Here is a 19,468-nt window from a genome sequence, read left to right as displayed (position 1 = left end):
AAAACCTTCCATTCCCACAACATCCCTGAAGGGCCTCATTCATTGAGAGGATCCCTGGAACGCTCAGCCTATCAGCTGTTTTTGATGCTGCTTGGCATGCAAGCTGTCCTTGGGTCAGTACAGAAGGTAGCAGAACCTACTCTCCATCCGGTCATGCACCACCCGTGCCTTCTTTTGTAGGAAGAGTGCCTGGCAGTCTATGTCTTACTTTGCTCATCCTGCCTCATTTTGACTCTTCTAAGGGTGTGTCATCATAGGACTTGGATGACATTCAGTCATGGGATCTCTCTATCATCCTGGTCTAGGATAAGAATCAACTCTCTCTATTTCAGTTTGGTGATGCTCCAATGTGAGACTTATCTGAAAATATCCTGCTTATCCCCCGTGCTAAGACGTGGGGGGTTGAGGCTCAATGGATAGTGGAACAAAACACACTCTCCTTGCAAGTCAGGTGAGAGAGAGCCATATCCCATCTTCCTCTTCACCAGGAAGTGAGAGCGACAAGAGGGACTTGATGATGTTACTCTTTCCCCCTTGGCGTCTCTGACACTGATCACCGCAGAGAGTCTGTGAGGGTCCCTGTGGATGGCCCGAGTGGAGGAAACTTTCTCCTGAAGTCTTATGGCTCCTAAGCAGTCCTCTTCTCCAGGCAGGCTGCAACTCTAAGCCATGGCAGTGGAGTACATAGGCTGCTACTGTGCTCATGAACCAGCCTTTCACGATCAGTGAATTAGCAAGCTGGATTGGCACATGGTAGGTAGGGTCCCAGATTAGACTACATATGATATTCACATGGAGAGCCCAGGGCAGACTTCAGAGAAGTGTGAACTGAGCCTTATTCACCAAGCCAGCTAGAGAGAGTCTTAATACACACTGCTTCTATGGAATAGATGAAAATTTCTCTTGCATGCCTACATTTGTCTTGGCCTAAGTACTATAAATATTTATTTTCTGGGTTTTTCAGAGATCTAGTGTCGTGATAACCTTTTGTAAGCTTGCATGTGGCTGCTCTGGACACATCTATATGTCATTTTGGGTGATGTGCTCAGGGTAAAGACACTCTAGGGATATCTGTGTTCCTTCTCCCTGGACCCTGCCCCCTGGGACTACACATGGGACCTTGCCACCTGTCAGTCAGGATCCATATGCCTTTATCCAATACACTTCTTGTCTGACAGTGGAGTAGGAACACTCTGGCATTTGTTTAAAAAATCTCTGTATATGCATGACTTGAAACTGCTTTGCAAAACAAAACCCATATAGAGAACAAAGTAAAAGGTTAACCAAGGGGCTAGAACAGGGTAGTTCTCTACCTTCCTAATGCTGTGTCACTTTAACACAGTTCCTCATGTTATGGTGAACCCCAACCATAAGATTATTTTGTTGCTACTTTATAACTGTAATTTTGCTACTGTTTTGAATCATAATGTAGATGTCTGATATGCCAGGTATCTGGTATGGGACCCCCAAAGGGGCCATGACCTACAGGCTGAGAACCACTGGGCTACAAAGTGGCTCAGGTAGTTAAATATTTGGCATGCAAGTACAAGGACCTCAGTTTGGGATCCCCATTGCCAATCTAAAAAGCTAGATGCAGTGGTACACACCTGTAGCTCCAGGCATGCTTACACAGCTGTCAAGTTTACCCTCGGGATGAATCTGGGATTGTTCTTCGTATAGAGCTTAAGAGCCTGTGGTGTGTCATGGATCTGGTGACAAAGCTGTAGAACTCATCTACGCCTAGCCACACGACACCACGAAGTTCTGTCCTTCCCAGTGCCCCAGAAACACATCTGAGGTTTACCTTTGGATGACAAACCTCCTAATAAAAAAATTCCAACTCTTTTAAAATTAGAATCCAAGAACAGATACATGGGTCCAAATTAGCAGCAAAGAAAGACCTCTCACTATTGCCTCTGTGGTGTCTGAGAGGTCCGCTGCCTGGGAGGCAGTGACAAGGGGGCTTTGGGAGACACCTGGGCAGGGGAAGGGAGCAAAGGAAATGGCCTGGGACAACTGTGTGGAGGATGGTGGCACTGAGAACAGGAGGCCAGGCACAGGTACTCCTCAGGTGGGAAGAAGCCAGTCTTAGAGGTGCAGGGAACTCGAGAACAGAGGTCCTTCAGGAGGTCAAGGTTGATATACGGCCCCTGCAGGGAGAGAACAAAGATAAGGGCACCAAGGTGTGGTTGGAACTAACTAGGAGCCTGCAATGCCTGCCAGAGGGAGTGGGGTCAGCACTAGCATCACCATAAGGTGGCCCTAATGAAGGGTCTTCTCTTCCCTTGGAGCTGTCTCCAGGCTCCACTCTCATGCTAGACTCAGTGCTAGAAGCTGAAGTCTGTCTGATGTGGGTTCGTGGAACCAATGGCTCTTGCTCCTTACGTGGCAGAAGAGACTCAGTAGCTCAGTTAAGGACTTGGGGATAGAAAGACATGTTGGAGACTGGGTAAGGGGACCCTATGCCACCCAAGGTGCTACATGGGAGGAGCACAAGGAGACAATGTTAAGAGTTTCCCTGTGATGATACAGGCTGGATGGCTCTGTCCTGCTCACTTTGCAGAAAGAGGAGGAGCTACATATCCAAAAAAAGGGGTGGTGGTGGGGTGCTTAGGCTTCGGTTCTAGAAACCAAAGTGATTTGTACTCCAGACTTCCAAATGCAAAATCTCAGGACAGGCTATAAGTACTCTGGGACAGGAACTGGGGTTGAGTACAAGGTTAAGCCATAGCTGGGGTCTTCTATTATCTGGCAAGCATATCAATGATGGCAACTCAGCACCATGAATCATGCCTGCCAGCCAGTGATCAACCATGGTTTTCATAAGGACTGCATCCAAAAGCCACCTGGGAGGCTCCACACCACCAGGCCTCATGTCTTGGGCTTTTCTCAGCTCATGAAGGGCAGAGAGAAGAGGATGGCAGAGAGGCCTGAACATCCATGGCTCTTATGGTGGGCACCCTATGGCCTAGCTTCTATAGCTAGATGCCAAAGGCCCTGAGTGGGTGGGGCCAGGCCCTTCAGACTAGGCCATGTAACTTCAGAAGCACCCTCCTTCTCTGGAAGGCATGGATTGACTTTTCTGTGGCCACCCACAAGCATGGGAAAGACAAGGCAGGCTCTTGGTTGGCCTGGACAACTATGGGGAACCCAGGGTTCTCAAAACAGGATGAGAGGTTCCTTGCAGAGAGTGAACATTGGGGGAGAGGACAAAGCCTGGTGGAGACTGGGGATCTTTCTTCCTAAGTGCTGATCTCATGGGTCCTCTCTGTCCAGGGCCTAGGATTGCTGCTCCACTGGTTTCCCCTCCCTAAGATGGATTTAGATCTGGGAAGAGAAGGGGACTTCAAACAGCATTCCAGGGCTTGACTGCACACAAGGAGTTTGCAATGCCTTTGTAGGATCTATGTGTCAGCTCCCTTCTCATTCTTTTCAGCTGGCCCATCTCAGCAGAAAGCAGAGTCACGCAGGCCAGTTCTTTCCCTCCTGTGTATGAAGATGTCTGGAGTGCAGGGCCACTGGCTTTTTACCAATTTTCACAGTGGGCAGAGGTTTTGCAGGGCTGGTCCTTTCTGTTTTTTTATCATCTCTGGCTTCATGAGCCTCTTTGTTCAGTGTGTCTTGACTTACCCACATTCTAAGGGTAATGTCTGTGGCACTGCTACACATGGCTGAAAATTGTACAAAGACATTGTCTGGAACAATGGCTCTGAGGACCGGGGATTGGCCAGTTAGAGCACTCAGTGGCTACTGCCCTAACACCCACATAATGCCAAAGGGAGACTCAATTATTTGGAGGGTTCAGGTAATGTGGGGGAGGCCTGTATATCTCTTCCACGGGCATTGGTTGTTACCTTGTGAACCTATCAATCCAGACCTGTCCCCAGAGGCCATATTCTCTTCTACACCCAGACCTCTGCTGTCAGGCCTGAGTGCGCTTGGGTCCCTGAACCCAGCCTGGATCCCAGCCCTCACAGGGCCCTTACCTCTGTTCCTCTTCTCACACACACATCATAGCAGGTACAGCAGCAGATGATTACAATGGGGCGCGCAGTGACCGGTGCTGGGGGTGGAGCTGGGGGAGGCACTGGAGGAGGCACTGGAGGAGGGCCCTTTTCTTTCTTTTGGGGCTGAGAGGGGAAGAAAACCTGTCTGAGCTTTGTGTGCCACTTCTGGAAGAGTGCCACTGTGTGCTCTGCACAACACCTGTCACTGTGGGGCCTTTTGGTTTGGAGGTGAAAGGAAGGATGCATCACATACCCTGGGGAGGTTTTTCACAGGAAGAAGAGAGCCCCCTCCCAGTTTTCAGATATGGACCTTCACAAAGTACTAACAGCCTCCCTCTGAGCCCTTGGCTCTCCTGGGTCAGTCTTGCTGGCAGAAGTCTGGCCTGGTTGCTGTCCAGCGGGACAGCACTAGCAGGTAACTGTCCCTTCCATTTGTCTCTGCATAGGTGTCCTCACCCAGGCCACTCTGCAACCAACACAGTCCAACCAAGGCAGGGAGGCTGCTCCTATCTGAGGCCAAACCCAGGCTCCACCTGCCCCAGCCTCTCTACAACATCTGGTCCTTACCTGATGGGAGCTACAGATGCTGACCCACCCTGTCCCTATGTTTCCTTAGGGACATCCCTCACTGCCCAGGGCCATCTGGGATTCTTTCACCCTCCTTATCCCTCAGGTCCCAGACAACCCTTCTACCCTGCCAGGAGACAGAGATGAAGACATTCATAGGAGCCAGAAGATCCCTATCCTGGAGATGAGAATCAGGGCTTATTTCAGAAGGCTCTGCTCTCAGCAACCTGGCTGCAGCCTCAGTATCAACCAGAGCTCACAGGAGTCTCCCGAAAGCCTTTGAAGCAATAAGAGCTGCTGCTATACTGATAGTTTGACCAAGGTCTTGATCAGAAGGCAGTGGGAGTGTTTGTTATCTTGTGATATCGAGAGTCCCCCAGCCTTTGCAGAGCCTTTCACCTCATTGTGCTTGCTGAGGTAGGAGGAGGCCCTGGGTTCAGGCCGAACAATGATGGCCATTTGTTGGTCATCATGTCTCTGACATGATGACCTTATCAGGATACAAAGAATGACTCACCGTTGGTTGTGGTACAGGTGCTGGCAGTGCCTTGACAGGCTAGGGGGTGAAACAGACAGGTATGAGAAGTACTGTTATGGTTTGGAAACTGTTCCCAAGATGCCTTGTGAGTTCAAGTCTTGATCCCAGCCTATGGTACTTATGGAGGTGTTGCAGCCTACAGTGGACATCGGATGACCCTTTGGAGGAAATTAATCCTTGGCAGTGTGTCTTAGAATAGGTCTTCCTCTTTCAGAACTGGAGATGAGGTGTGGACTTCCTTGCCCCACAATCTCATCACAATATATACTGCTTTCCCACAGGCTCAAAGGGCTGAGGCACCATGAAATAAAATCTCCAAAATCTGTGAGTGGGAAATCGATCTTTCTCAAAGTTGATTATTTCATGCATTTTTGTTGCAGTACAGGAGGGTGACTAACACAGTTCTGTTACTGTGCTGTCACAACACATGACCCCCAGATAATCATCCCTGGGGAACACATGTAAGCATCACACATCCTGCTACTGTGCTGGAGAGCTCCACCTGACCCCAAGGAAGCCCCTGGAGAATTCTCAGCATCTGCCTCAGCAGGCTGTGACTGTCATGGTGCTGTCCCAGATCCATGTCCTTGGGTGGGCAGAGAGTACTCACTCACCGGTCTGCAGCACAGCCACCAGATCCACCACAGCACTACAGGGATCAGCATTAGGAGCAGTACCACGGTGCTGAGCAAAACTTCCTTGCTTGGCTCAGCTGGCAGCAGAGGCACAAGTGAAGTTGGAGGCGGAGGTGGAGGTGGAGGTAGAGTTAGAGATGGAGGTGGAGGTAGAGTTAAAGGTGGAGGAAGTGGGGGAGGAGCAGGTGAAGGAGGACGGGGAGGAGCTGGAGGAGGGAGGAGTATAGTAGGGGAGCCTGGAATAGTTGGTTTGGGGATAAGGTTTGTTGGTGAAGTTGTCAGAACTGTAGAGGTTTCTGGGGCAGGAGTAGTGGTCACTGGGGGAGGTATCTGTGGGAAAGACGATCGCCATCCTTAGCAGACACCCTAGCTTTAATGTGGAACACTAAGTAGCCTCCTTCCTGGATGCCCAGTGCTTGCCCTCTCTCTGCCTCTTCTCCATTCTCCTAAGTTTTCTGGTACCACAGAAAACTAGCTAGCTCTGGCTATGCTCCAAGGCCAGAACCCAGGTGAGGATAGCCCAGGCTCCTTGGCACTCTTTGGATCTCAGCTGTCACTGTGGTCTCAGCTGACAATATGCTGGACTACAGGTGATCAGATCTCTGAGAGAAAGCCAGGCTGATGCTTGCCCCCAAGATATAGGATGCTTTCTTGCCTCCTCCCCACCACCTCTACAGTGTGGAACTTGCCTCAGCCTATGTGGCCCTTCCTTTAAAGGGTCACAGTCTTCCTTAGAGCAAGGACTCACTGGTGTGAGGTCCCTGTGACTTAGAAACACCTTGGCAGAAAACACACTTGGAGGGTTGGCAGTGATAGTGGCGGCTGCTGCCAGGGCTGGCACCTGCCCACCCCCTTATCCCTGTCCTTCTAGAAACTAGGATGGACCGCCCAAAGTGCCTGTGTAGCATAAGCTACTCCTGGGTCTCGCCTAGCCCCCTCCTCATCTTTGACTTTCCAGGAGAATCCGTATCCTCCCAGGGCCTCTACCTACCCAAGGCTATGGAACCTACTGGGATACTCACACAGTCAGAAGAATTCACACGGATTCTGTGGGCAAGGAAGTCTTGTCCATTGTTCAGGCTAACTTCAACTAAGATGATTCTAATGCACAAAAAAAGCAGACCTCAAGAAGCAGTCTAGAGATTAGCGCCTGCACAGGGGCTTTCTTCAGGGTAACAATTCTGAACTTCTAGCACTTGGGCCTCTCAGAGTGGACAGTTGAGCCATGAGAGATGATTGCCCAAGCACAAAGAGTCAACTTGTGCAATTATGGCAAAGTGGATGGTTCAGGACATGGCCTTTGATATCATTATAGCAGTAGGCTATAAACAAGGCAGTGTTGCTTCATGCCCTGTACAACTCTCTGGACTTATAAAGGTTTGTTTTCTTAGCTTTGGGACACCAGGTATTGATGATACTCTTGTTTATCATCATTTACTCCCAGCTCTGAGCTGAGCCTGGGCACTGGTCAATCCCATAGGGATCACCAACAAGGCCAGGAGGTAGAGTATCCAGAGCTCACCGGCAGACAAACAGATGCTCTACAACAGAGGGGAAACCAAATGCTGTATACTATGAGGACTACATTGTCTCTGGATTTATAGGGCCAAGAAGTATGGGCACTTACTGTTCAGGTTGCTCTATCTTTGGTGCAGGACAATACATGACAGTGGCATTCTTAACAGTTGGATTTTTATCTAAAGAAAGTGGCATAAGAGGAATGTCAATTGTCTTGCTCATGTACCCATGTTACCTCAGACTATGCAAGACAATCAGAACTGACATCTTAGCACTTCGGTAATGATTGAAAGTAGATGGTTGGTGCTTCAAAGTCATCCGCAATTCTTGGCACTCTTGCATACTGTGGACCATGGCCATCCTCTCTGAGCTGATGTTTAAAGTAAGACCAATGAGGAGAGGCCAGGGAATGAAATGAGTTTCAGTTGATCTGCCAAGGATGTTGAGGAGGAAGGGACAAGCAAGCATGGGTGGGCTGAGCCGTGGGAAGAGGTCTTGCTTTGTTTCAAGTTTTCTGACTCGTTTTGGAGCCTCACAGATACTGGACCTAGAGGTCACAGAGCTTGCTTATGGGTTTGGAGGTTGGATTAAGAGAAGTCAAGGATGACATCGGGATAAATAACCAGGGAGATTGTATGGATGCCAAGCTAGGGAATCTAGCAGAGAGGTTGTTGATGACTATTTCTGTGGGAACTTGAGAAGGGCACAATAATTGTAACATTTTCATCTCGCCTCCCAAGCTTGGTCCAGAGGAGAGGGCTGAGTGGAATCTCTGCTGGCAAGGAGGTCCAGCTTTCCCGCATGTCCCACCCCACTGGGAATGGGTTAGCAAGGGTAGGGATCTTGCTTGGCCAAGAGGAAGGATTTCTGTGGAAGATATGCATCTCTGAGGCACTGAGAGGGTTTACTTACCGATGATGGTGGAGTCATTGAACTTGAATCTGCAAATAACTTCGTTGAGATTCTTTGCATTGTGAAAGCCATATCCTCTTAAGAGCACTGGGTGATTTTCTGCAAGGGAAACATGAGGTAGAGGTGGTACGGCCCTGGTTGCATAGTTTATAGTGGCCCCAGACAGGATTTCCAAGGCTCCGTGAGAGGCAATAGCTATGTCTGGGCCAACATCTGTAGGTTCTACAGCCCAATTCTTTCTATGTCACCCATGGTCTATGCCAATGTATCTTAGTTGAGCTTTGTATGTGTTGATCACCTTTCTCCACCAGTCTTGATTTAATAAGCCTGCAGAACCCACCAAGCACACACAGACACCAATCCTAAACTCCCATGGTTCCAGGTGGGAGACCCTAGAAATAAGGCTAAAACAGGAAGTGCAGAGGAGGCTCCTGACCCTTCTAAAAGTTTTTCTCATAGGAGACATTTTGTTTCAGCTGCAAAGCCAGAAATCAACATATCTGTTCTCAACTATTCCATCTTCCTTACCCATTGAAGACTACATCTCATAAGCAAGCTTGTTCTAAAAGCAGAGGCTCTGCTCCCTGGCTTTTAGTTCAATATGCAAGGGACACAGAGAGGGTCTCTTGGCAGCTATTCCCACAGAAGGCAGGAAAAATTCTCTATCATTTATCTGGACAGATGCCATGGGATAGTCCTGGCTCATTCCCAGCCCCATGTACTTCAGATGCTCCATGGAGCTGACCCTCCTGAGTCTTTGTGGCACACAGGTTGACCCAGAAACAGCTTTAGGAAAACAGTCCATACTGCTTCACTTGGGGTACAGGCCTGGAGATTTACCCCCAACTGACAAGTATCCTGAATGTACCAGCTTTGCACAAGATAACCAGTAGTTTAACAGGTCAGTGGCTGAGCTGGTGTCTGGAGGCACCTGTCATTGTGACTGAGCTACAACGAGAAGAATGTCAACTTGTATTTTCACTGGGAGTTTGTCACAGCTACCTAGACACCAAGCCCTGTGTGTTTAGGAATAGGGAGGCATGCAGCAATTGGTCGGGGCTGCAAGGCTGGGCTTCTTTACCCGGAAGCAGGAGAACGCTTGTAGGAGAAGGCTCCTCTGCTCCTTCATTGCTCAGTCAGCAAACTCCCCACTCTTCTACAGTATGGGGAAGATTAGTGGCATCCAGAGCCAAGGACTCAAGTGTCCTTGGTGTCTGTTCAGGTTCTAGAACCTGGAGTCTAGATTCTCATCTGTCACCACACTATCTACTGTTTCACGTCTCCCAACAATCCTGGCACAGTGCTCCCATTCTTTGAGGGGAAACACTTCGGTCTCCCCCACATGTGGTCATTTACCCCAGCCTGGGCACTATGGATAGTGAGCTTAGTCCTGTCTTCTCAAACTTGGAACCATGGATCCCACAGAACACAAGTCAGGGCCTAGCTGTGTGGACTAGAGGCAGCCCATCAGCTAAGCTGTCCCCACAGGAGGGGACTTGGGATTTCCTCTCTTCCTTTTTATCAGTATAAGTACATGCTGTCCACATGAAGACCAAGCCTGTGTACATAAAGCACCTGACAAAGAGAGTTGGCCTTCTAAGACTACACAGGCATGTTCTTGGCACACTGATAGGAGAGCCCTAGGCTGGAGAGAGGGTGCCTTTGTCAGGTTCTATGAGTGTGGCTGTCTTTGTGGATATTTCAGTCAAGCATGCAGGCTTCTCCCTGTTCCCTGTAAGAGAGCGGATGTCCACTTGGGCCTGATTTCTTGTTTTCATCAGTTGATGTGGTCACATGGCTGCTGTCCATGTTATATGGATATAGAAATCTTACATGTCCACTCTTGGCTGCACTTGACGTTTCTTGGAGGAGCCAAATTGATCTTGGCATAGAGTTTAAACATCCTTTCTCTGAGTCAGAAATGCTCTACAATCGAAAACTTTTAAACTTTTTTTGAGGCTCAACAGGTCTCCCACAAGTGGAAATACTCTTAAAATTTACATTTAACCTCATGGTGAGTTATAGTTGAAATGTAGTTGCACCAGAAATAATGCCTGATGTCACCTTTAAGCTGTCTGCACGCAGTGTATGATGGAACTTGAGTTCCATCCCCCAAGATATCCTATTATGTCTGTGTAAATATTACAGAACTGGAAATACTACAGCATCTAAAATAATTGTAACAGTAAGGGCTGTGGATATGGGTGTTTAGCGTGTGGTGGCTTCCTGACTGTGATTTTCCTACTTTACAGCTAAAATATTTGTTCTGAGACAGAAAAGACGACAATTGCATACACACTCACATTGCTACCACTGACACATACCCCTTGACAAACGTACATTGCATTATAACCAGTCATAGAGATAACACATCTGCTTGCCCTCTTTAAACCACAAACCCACCACACCCTCAGTTCATATAAGTACACAAGACACATGCACTGGGTGTCCTATGTGTAGTTACTTCAACACTGTTTAGAAACACATCACATATCATACTTCTTAACGGTAAATATCAAACACACCACAAGCATACATACAACATCTACCACATACCCCATATACTCACTATATACACCCACCACACATACCACACACAAATTACACAAAACCCACACATGCCACATGTGACATGGGCACCTCATAAAGCTTATGTACGTAGAATAACACAGCACACATCCTACAAACAAAGCACACATGGTGTATGTGTACACATGTATATAACACAAACACCAAATGTAGACCACAATGTGCTTCCTAAGACACACACACCACGTAGACAAGTTGCACAAAAGTATACATCACGTAGCCCCACCTCCACCCCACACACATTCTCATACCACAAGTAGGGACATAGGAAACAAATACATACTGTCACCCAACCATATGTCACACAGACCACCTCCACCACCTCCACCCATACCCACACTAACACATATATCACTACCACATATAGCAAGCAGCTGCTCCTCAGATCTCACCTCCTGCGCACGGAAACTCCACCTCTCTGAGTTCAAGGCAGGTCATTGTGCCAATCTGATGGAGAAAGGGAAGAATGCATAGGCAGGGAGGCCTTTGGGGGCCTGGGGAGATGCTGTCACTCACATTGCTTGTGTTCAGCCTGCTCACCGTGTCTACAAGCTCATGGAGATCATCAGAATGGCCCACAACGAACACATTTTCGTCATTGTCTGCAATCTCATTCAGCTACAAAAGAGAGGGTATCTTGAAACCCAAGCCAGAAGACAGAGGTCACAGGGGGTCCCTAGATGTGACACACAGCTACTTGCCCTCAGGGCATGATGACTAGGAAGTGTTAAGGTCAGAGGTCAGCTTACCCAACCATTAAGTCTGTTTCTGCAGTGGAACCTGTTGTTTGTATCCCCTGGGATAGGTATGGACCATCCCCAGGGAGGTCTGGTCTGTACCAGAGAATTTTCACTAGTAGGCTTCAGAGGGCCCCTGCTTACCTGGGCCAAGTTACCTTTTGTCTATCGTAGTTGTTTATACCGACACAGTAAACGTATGCCCCCATGCTCCGAGCTTTATCAGCCTAAGAGAAAGGAGGTATTGATTAAAGAGTCAAAACATACAGAGTAGTTGGGAGGATGGGCCAGACTCACCTTGTCCTTAGACTCCTTCAATACTTGTGGTGTCATTTCCCCCCAAATGACAGCAATGATCAGACTAGGCCTCTTAGTGGCTGACAAAGAAATGAAGAGTGGCATGTTGAATGGGGCTGCAGGCCCAGGGCTGTTTACAATAGGTAGATCTGGTGAGCCTCACTCTTCAGCCTCCTGAGACAGGAGCTCAGACACACAGAGAGAATCCACTATTAAATAGAACCCCTAAAGAGTTAGGGCCTTCCATCAGGTCATTGGGGCTCTCAGTGCTCTTGAACTACAGAATCTATGCCTCAAGGGTAGGCTAAAAACACATCACAAGTCCAGCCTGTCCCTGGATAGCAGGAGGAAAGGATATCTCTTGTGCCAGTAAAGCCCAGTGAGATTTGTTTGTGCCAACTCTAAGCATGTTCCCAGGGCTGTTCTTCTGCCAATGGTGGGCTCAGTGAGTCAGAATCACAAATCACAGTGTCTTGGACAAAAGACCCCCGGTCCCTTAGCATCTTTCCCTACATGGTCTAACCTGTTCCGGACAAGTACCTCAGACCTACACTCTGGAGGGACATAGGTCCTTCCTTTGCATAGCAGTTGTTCTGGCTGATACCGGAGCCTATGAGGAAGAGATGGAAGAGGCCTGATAGCCTATGATAGCAAATGAAGCCCTGGTTTCCACCCCACAGAGTTCTCAGTTTGCTCAGCCCAGTTTTCTTGTTTCCATTCACCAGCACATTTGCAGGCCAAGGACCAGTGAGAACAAAGCCTACATAGGACCACATGCAGCTTCCGGTCATCTCAGAAGCATCCCGAGTTGGGTGCTGTGCTCAAAGAGGCCTGCTGTGCAGGGAGGGGTAACACTGCCTTTAAGAGACTCAAAGAGAGACCCAGGCTCAGCAGGAAGCTCAGCTCTGTGGGTCCCACTCTGCTGAAGGGGCGGGGCAGTCAGCTCACCTCCCGAGTTGACCGTTTGGATCTGTTCATTAGCCTGCCAAGAGATGAAGAAAACTTGGTGACTCTAGAATAAGATGAACCCCCACCCTCCATGGTAGTCTACACTGAGCCAGTGCCCATATGTGGTTCTAGCCCTCCGAACCTTTTCCAGTCCTCTGTGTAGGTTTGCTGATCCTTCTATCACAAGGGTCTCAATGCTGGTGAGCGCTTGGCGGATTTTCCATCTGAAGTTGAAGAAGCATGAGATGAGGCAGGCTGACAGTGCCAAACTAGCTTCAAGCACTTGCACAGATTTGTCCACTGTGTAGACTGTGAGTGTGGGGAGGGCACCAGGTCCTGGTACCCCCATTCTGTCCCAGGTCTTTCTCTAGTCCTGATCCCATTAGCACTGAGAAACTTCGGAAGGTAATAGTGTGTTGTTCACTGGGTCCCATAGGAATGTCTGGGTTCCTCTGAGGTTCTAACTGCCTCAGACTTTGGGGACTTTGATAGAGATTTTGCATGCGCACCCTTGAGGTGTATGGTGGCATCCTGGGGATGTATGTCTGACCCAGGGACTCTCAGAGGCACTGCACTCCTAATGGGGACCCAATGCCATGGACATCCTCCTTTTGAGCAGCTTTTTCTTCAGTGGATGGGGCTGAGAGGACGATGCCACTCTGCTGAGTCACTGCCCAGCTTCTATCTCACGGTCACAGACCCCTGACTGCCTCTCTTTCTTCTCCCCTGCTAAAGGCAGCAGTCAATATGCTTACACCAGGGTCCTGATGCAGACTTCATGTCCAGAAAACCTGACTCTGGAAGTCAGACCTAGGGGCTGTCTGAGAGGCGTGTGTTCCCAAGGCTGGAAAGGAACACGGCCTGTCCGGTGCTATTAAAGCAGATAGGACACACTGGGGTAGGCAGGACTAGCTCTTGTGACTGTTCTAGGACAGGAAGGATATGTGTGTGAAGGATTTAGAGTAATCTGACATGACAAGGCTGAGCAGCTCAGCAAGTGACCTAGAATGAACTGAGTGGCTTTCTGTTGGGACAGTGAGAACTTGCTGTGGACTAAGCTCCCAAGGTCCCATGGCTGGCCCAGCTAAACTCTGCCTAGAAGTGGAGGACACCATGCTCACAGTCCCCAGTGAGCACCAAACCAGAGGTTTGTGCATCCTACTTAAGCTCTTCCCCTATCCATCCCAGGCCCTTCTCTCATGTCCAGCCTAGCCCCATTTCCCCTGTCCAGCCTAGTCTTCTACCCTCTACCTAGGTCAATTGCCTCCCTTCTATTCAGGTTAGCCCTTTTCTCTGTCCAGCCCAGTCCCTTGTGGCTTTCTAGGTTTCTTGCAAGACTCTGCTGTAAATGTCCTTGCTGCTATCTCAAACTCAGTCAGGTCTTTCCAAACCCAAGCCAGGATGTACCCTGCTTGGCCTTCCTTGGGCCTTGGAGATAGCCCTTACTGCTCCTTTTGAAGCGCCATCTCCATAAGCCTGGGGCTTGTCTCATTTCCCTCTTTACTTCTAGTTTTCCTCCAGGCCCCTGGATAGAGGGCCCCACAACTCCAGACACCTTTAGTACTAAATATTACTGCCTCCTTCGCTGCTCCCCTTGTTCTGTAGGAGTTGCAGACAGGGCATCTAAAATTCTTCCTCACAGACAGACTTGCCACCCTCACAGTTTCTTGCCTCTGGGACTATTGGCACAAAAGAGCCCTGAGTTGCTCACTGAGCCAGTAGGGTAAGCAGGTGTCTCTCTGTGTGTGTGTGTGTGTGTGTGTGTATTTGTGAGTATATATATAAAATAGATGCATACATATGTATATGGTTACATGCATGTATATGTGTATGTTTATATGTATGGATAGGTATGTGCATGTGTAGGTATAGATGTAGATGTGTATATAGAGAGCAACTCAACTTCCTCAATGGCTGCATGTCCCTCATACCTTCCTATATCACCCAGCTCTGGGGGTTCATGGTCTTTATCCTAAGAAGAGTCAAAGGGGATACTAGCTGCACTGCTGTTTGGTTCATATGTATATGTATAAGTATATGTATATATATATATATATATATATATACATATATATATATACACACATATACACATATATATGTCTCTAATACACACCTACATTTATACATACATATGCCTATACATACATATATACATATACATATACATACACATAGCCATATACATATAATGCATCCATTATATAATATATCTATAAATACACTTACAAATAATATGTATTTATATATATATATCCCTACTGACCCAGGCAGACAGTGAACAACTCTCAGAATGGGACACACACACAGGCAAGACCTTGAAGGGACACATAGCTGTCTAGCCATTTCCTTAGTTTCTAAGTGTTTTTACATCCAGGACCAAGGGAAGATCCAGAAGTGATGGAGGGAAAGAGAGTAGAGAATTTCTGCAATTGCTAGGTCTATGAGTTCTAGTGAAGAAGGTTCTTAAGGGGACTGGTGATCTGGGGCTTGAAGTCAGCTATCATGGGGGACAATGGGAACCACATGGGAGTCTTCCAGAAGCTGGAAACTCCTTGTGTCCAGTCCACTGGGCAAGCCTAGGAGTTTAGACAGTACCTACCTTTCTGAGAGGAGTGGCATTTTGATTGAAGCTCTGGTATCAAAGAGAATGAAGCTCATACGCTGTTTGGGGCTGAGGAAAAAACACAGCCCATGAGAAACTGATGTAACAGCCCGATAGCCTGATAGGAAGCAGATAAAGGGGGGACATATGCCAAATCTCTGCTCCCACCCCACCTCTTCTGCACTTGGGACATTTCATAGATTGGGACTCCAGACAAACTTGATGAAAGGTTTTTGAAGCCTATGGAGATACAGGATTCCTGGGAAGAAAGATTGCTAAGATGATTCCCTGCTTATTTGGCCCAATTTTGGTGCCCCCAATTCATCTACTGATACCCCTCACACCCCTTGCATACAAAAAGGGCTTCCCCTGGGCCAGGGACCGTAAGTCTAAGTTCAACCTCAATGGTCAGTCTTTAAACTCTCCCCCAACCGGGGCTGACCTCAGCTCCATTAAATAAGGGGGAGCCTCCAGTTAGTGCTAACTGGACTGTGTCTCTTGTCCCTGGGCTCTGCGACCCTTGCCATAGGCAGCAAATTTTCCGGTTCCTCATTGACACTGTGCAAATCAAATGGTGATTAGAAAGGAGGAAGTCCCCCACTCTTGGCAGCTCGTTCCAGGCCCGCCCTTACTGGGCGTGGTGGTTGGGGGGAACAATCGACCTCATGGGAGACAGCCTCCTGGCTCGCCTGGGAGGACCATGATGGCTATTGTGATGAAGTGCACCCTCTCATGGTTTCTGGCCTGATAGCTAATGGGGCCAAGATATACTTGGGGAAGCTGAGGCCTTTATTACTACTGATCGTAAAAAGTCTTACTATGACCTTTTGGATACAGAAGAGTATGAACAGTCTTTTGAACAGGGAAAGGTAGTGTTTCCTGATAGAAACAATCCTCATTGAGGTGAATTGGTGCATTGAGAAGATGCACCAACAATGCCCTTTGCCTCACCCGAATTCTAAAGGCCACTGCTCTTCCCCCAGTACCTAAGATCCACTGGAAACTGGGAGACCCCATATGGTTGAGCAGTGTCCTATTCCTGTCCCCAAATTACAACAATTATACCTTTTGGTACAACAGCAATTAAAATTGGGAATTTTGCGGGGCGGTGGTGGTGCATGCCTTTAATCCCAGCACTTGGGAGGCAGAGGCAGGCAGATTTTTGAGTTCGAGGCCAGCCTGGTTTACAGAGTGAGTTCCAGGACAGCCAGGGCTATACAGAGAAACCCTGTCTTGAAAAAAAAACCCAAAAAAACCCCAAAAACAAAACAAAACAAAAACAAAAAACAAAACAAACAAACAAAAAACCCCCCAAAAACCCAAAAAAACAAAAAAACCAAAACCAAACAAACAAAAACTTGGGACATTTGAGGGCTTCTACCAGCCCTTGGAATTCTCCCGTTTTTGTGATTAAGACAGTTAATGGGTCCTGGAGGTTGTTACTTGACTTGAGAAAAATTAATAAGAGAATGATTCCCTTTGGGAACCCCAGAGGGTACTCCCATGGATCCCAGTGATCCCTAACACCTATCGTTTGACCATTATTGACATTAAAAATTGTTTCTTCTTCATTCCCCTACACCCTGAAGACAGTGAGAAGTTTGCCTTTTCTATTCCTTCTGTTAATTTTGGAGGGCCTGATTCTAGGTTCGAGTGGATGGTTCTATCCCAAGTCATGGCCAATAGCCCTCCATCCCATGTGTCAATATTATATGCTTAACATTTTTTCATCCTTTTTAAATGATTCCAATATTTTATTTTACATTTTTATGGATAATATTTTGGATACCTCTAGCTTTTTGGGTCTTCAGGAGCTTACTGATAAGTGTCTCTCCATCCTTAGATATATAACTTTCCCGTTGCTTCTGAAAAGGTTCAATAGGTGCTGACAGTTAAGATCCTGGGCTCCATGTTGTTCTTGGATGCTGTGTCCCCTGTTAAGCCTCAACTTCAAATTCAAGATTCCTATACCCTCCCACAGTTACAAAAGCTTTTGGGAGAAATTAATTGGATAAGGTCTTAGATCTCCATTGCCACAGAAGATCTAACACCATTTGACCTCCTTAAGGGAAATGACCTTTCTACCCCTGTAGTGTTGACATCTCACCATATCCAACTGCTGAATAAGATTCAACATGCCATTGATTCGGCCACCCTTAAACGATATGATCCCAACCTACCCCTTATTTTGTATATTTTCCCTGTAGAAATGTTGTGCATGGAGCTACCTGGTCAAGAGGGCAAACCTGTCCATTGGATCCACCTTTCAATGAGAGGGGCCCCTCAAGTTTATTCTACGGCTAACCAGCTGGTCAATTGCATTGTTAAGGGGAGAGATCTTTCCGTTAGGCTCTTTGGAACAGAGTCTTCTGTCCTCATTACCCTATTTAAAAACACAGATTTCCTTTGGTATAGAGAAACAATAGCTGAGTTGCTCTGGCTTTAGAGGACTTTCCAGGTGAAATTGATTGCCACTTAGGACCATATAAGTGGACGAGTTCCTTTTCCAGACTTGAATGGACGTCCCCCAGGCTCTTTCTTTCTAGCCCCAATTCAAATTATCCCACCATCTTTACCTGGGGTCCTCCATTGTTGTTTACCCCCGATGGACAAAGGTCCATCACCTATAAAGTCAGACCTCCAAGAAATTGAGGGCTCTACCCAATTTAAAGAATTGTTTGCAGTGGTTATGGCATTAGATATGATTTCTGAATCCTTTAATTTGTTTTTTGACAGTCTCTATGTAGTAAACTTACTGCCTAATTCGGTAGAGGCTCATATTAGGCATGATTCTAACCCCATCACCCCCTCCCCACATGATTCAGGCACGTACTCTACTAAAACAAAGACAACATCCTATTTTTCTCCAACACCTTTGAGGTCATCATGATCTCCCAGGGTACCTATCCATCAGAAACAATCTGACAGATGAACTTGCCTCAGGCTTACAATGCCATACTATTGCTGAGGCATCTCAGTTCCACTCATTAACTTATGTCACCTGGAGGGGCCTAGGACATAAATACCCCCAGGTCCCAATAAAAGACCTTATAAAGACCATCCATATCTGTAAGTCTTGTCAGTCATTCCTACAGTCATTCCTCCAGCCCATGGGGAGTAATCCCCAGGAGCTCCACCCTAATAATCATTGGCAATTCGATGTTATTCACTATTCCCCATTTGGGAAGCTAAAATATGTATTTGTGACTGTTGATACCTTCTCCCAAGCATGTTGGGCATCGGCCCCCTGGAAAAAGCTGAACATACTATTAGCCATATGCTTCAATGTTTTGCCATTCTCAGACTTCAAGGTCAAACTAAAACAGATAATAGCCTGTGTTTTACAAGCAAACCTTTTTCAGAGTTTCTCCAGATGTGGAAGATCTCCCACACTATGGGCATTCATTACAACCCGAGAGGACAGGTAATTGTCAAAAAGACAAATCAAGCTTTAAAATCTCAAGTTACAAAAACAAAAGGTGGAGTCTTTACCCCCATATGACCAGCTTAAAAAGGCATTATTCACTTTAAATATTTTAAATTATTCAAAAGAAAATACTGTTGTCCCCATTTCAAAGACATTGGACCTCCTCCATCTCCTATAGCTTGATACAAGACAGATGGTGAGACCCAGTTACCCTGCTCCTGACAGCCAGGAGGGGATTCAGCTGAATACTTCCCCAAAGTGAGAAAAGACCAATCTGGATACTGGCCAGAGATATAAAGTATATATCTCAACAAGGAGAGGCTGACAATGACATTTCCAGGGAGTCCACCTGTCCTGAGGAAACCCCCCTATGCTTCTTCCTCAGGAGGCCAAGATGATCAAGAAAATGACCCTGTTGCTGACATGGATTCTGCTTCCCATCATGACGGAGGGAAGATTAGGAGACCCCCAAGGAGCAGGAGAGATCCTCAAACAAAACAAAACAAAACAAAACAAAATAAAACAAACAAAAACTAAAACAACCACCATCACCACCACCACCAATTAGGTAACACCTGTGACTGTAAAGGAGACACCTATGACCTGGGAGGCACCACTCTACAGATTATTACAGTGGCACCAATAGTGTCCCCGCTCAAAAGTGGGAAAAATGCTGTGTCTATGCTAA

At 47.3% G+C, this 19,468-nt stretch overlaps 1 protein-coding gene across 4 annotated transcripts in view; it reads right to left on the bottom strand.

The window, feature by feature from the left end:
• Positions 1-1,896: 1,896 nt before the first annotated feature.
• Positions 1,897-19,468, bottom strand: part of LOC110309582 (anthrax toxin receptor-like) — a 29,189-nt gene continuing 11,617 nt past the window's right edge. For all 4 annotated transcript variants that reach the window (XM_021182322.1, XM_021182325.1, XM_021182324.1 and 1 more), the window contains 14 exons: positions 15,351-15,422; positions 12,891-12,972; positions 12,749-12,782; positions 11,801-11,880; positions 11,662-11,730; positions 11,307-11,384; positions 11,159-11,213; positions 8,178-8,276; positions 7,375-7,444; positions 6,770-6,848; positions 5,727-6,077; positions 5,092-5,130; positions 3,987-4,130; positions 1,897-2,150 (listed from right to left, as the gene is read on the bottom strand). In XM_021182322.1, coding sequence (XP_021037981.1) covers positions 1,908-2,150; positions 3,987-4,130; positions 5,092-5,130; positions 5,727-6,077; positions 6,770-6,848; positions 7,375-7,444; positions 8,178-8,276; positions 11,159-11,213; positions 11,307-11,384; positions 11,662-11,730; positions 11,801-11,880; positions 12,749-12,782; positions 12,891-12,972; positions 15,351-15,422 — 1,495 coding nt within the window. In that variant the 3' untranslated portion in view covers positions 1,897-1,907. The remainder of the gene's footprint in view (positions 2,151-3,986; positions 4,131-5,091; positions 5,131-5,726; positions 6,078-6,769; positions 6,849-7,374; positions 7,445-8,177; positions 8,277-11,158; positions 11,214-11,306; positions 11,385-11,661; positions 11,731-11,800; positions 11,881-12,748; positions 12,783-12,890; positions 12,973-15,350; positions 15,423-19,468) is intronic.

Source organism: Mus caroli, chromosome 14 (genome assembly GCF_900094665.2).
Source record: "Mus caroli chromosome 14, CAROLI_EIJ_v1.1, whole genome shotgun sequence".
In the NCBI taxonomy this organism is placed as follows: domain Eukaryota; kingdom Metazoa; phylum Chordata; class Mammalia; order Rodentia; family Muridae; genus Mus; species Mus caroli.
The sequence above is the reverse complement of the archived record's forward strand: the minus strand, read 5'-3'. Positions and strand labels throughout refer to the sequence as shown.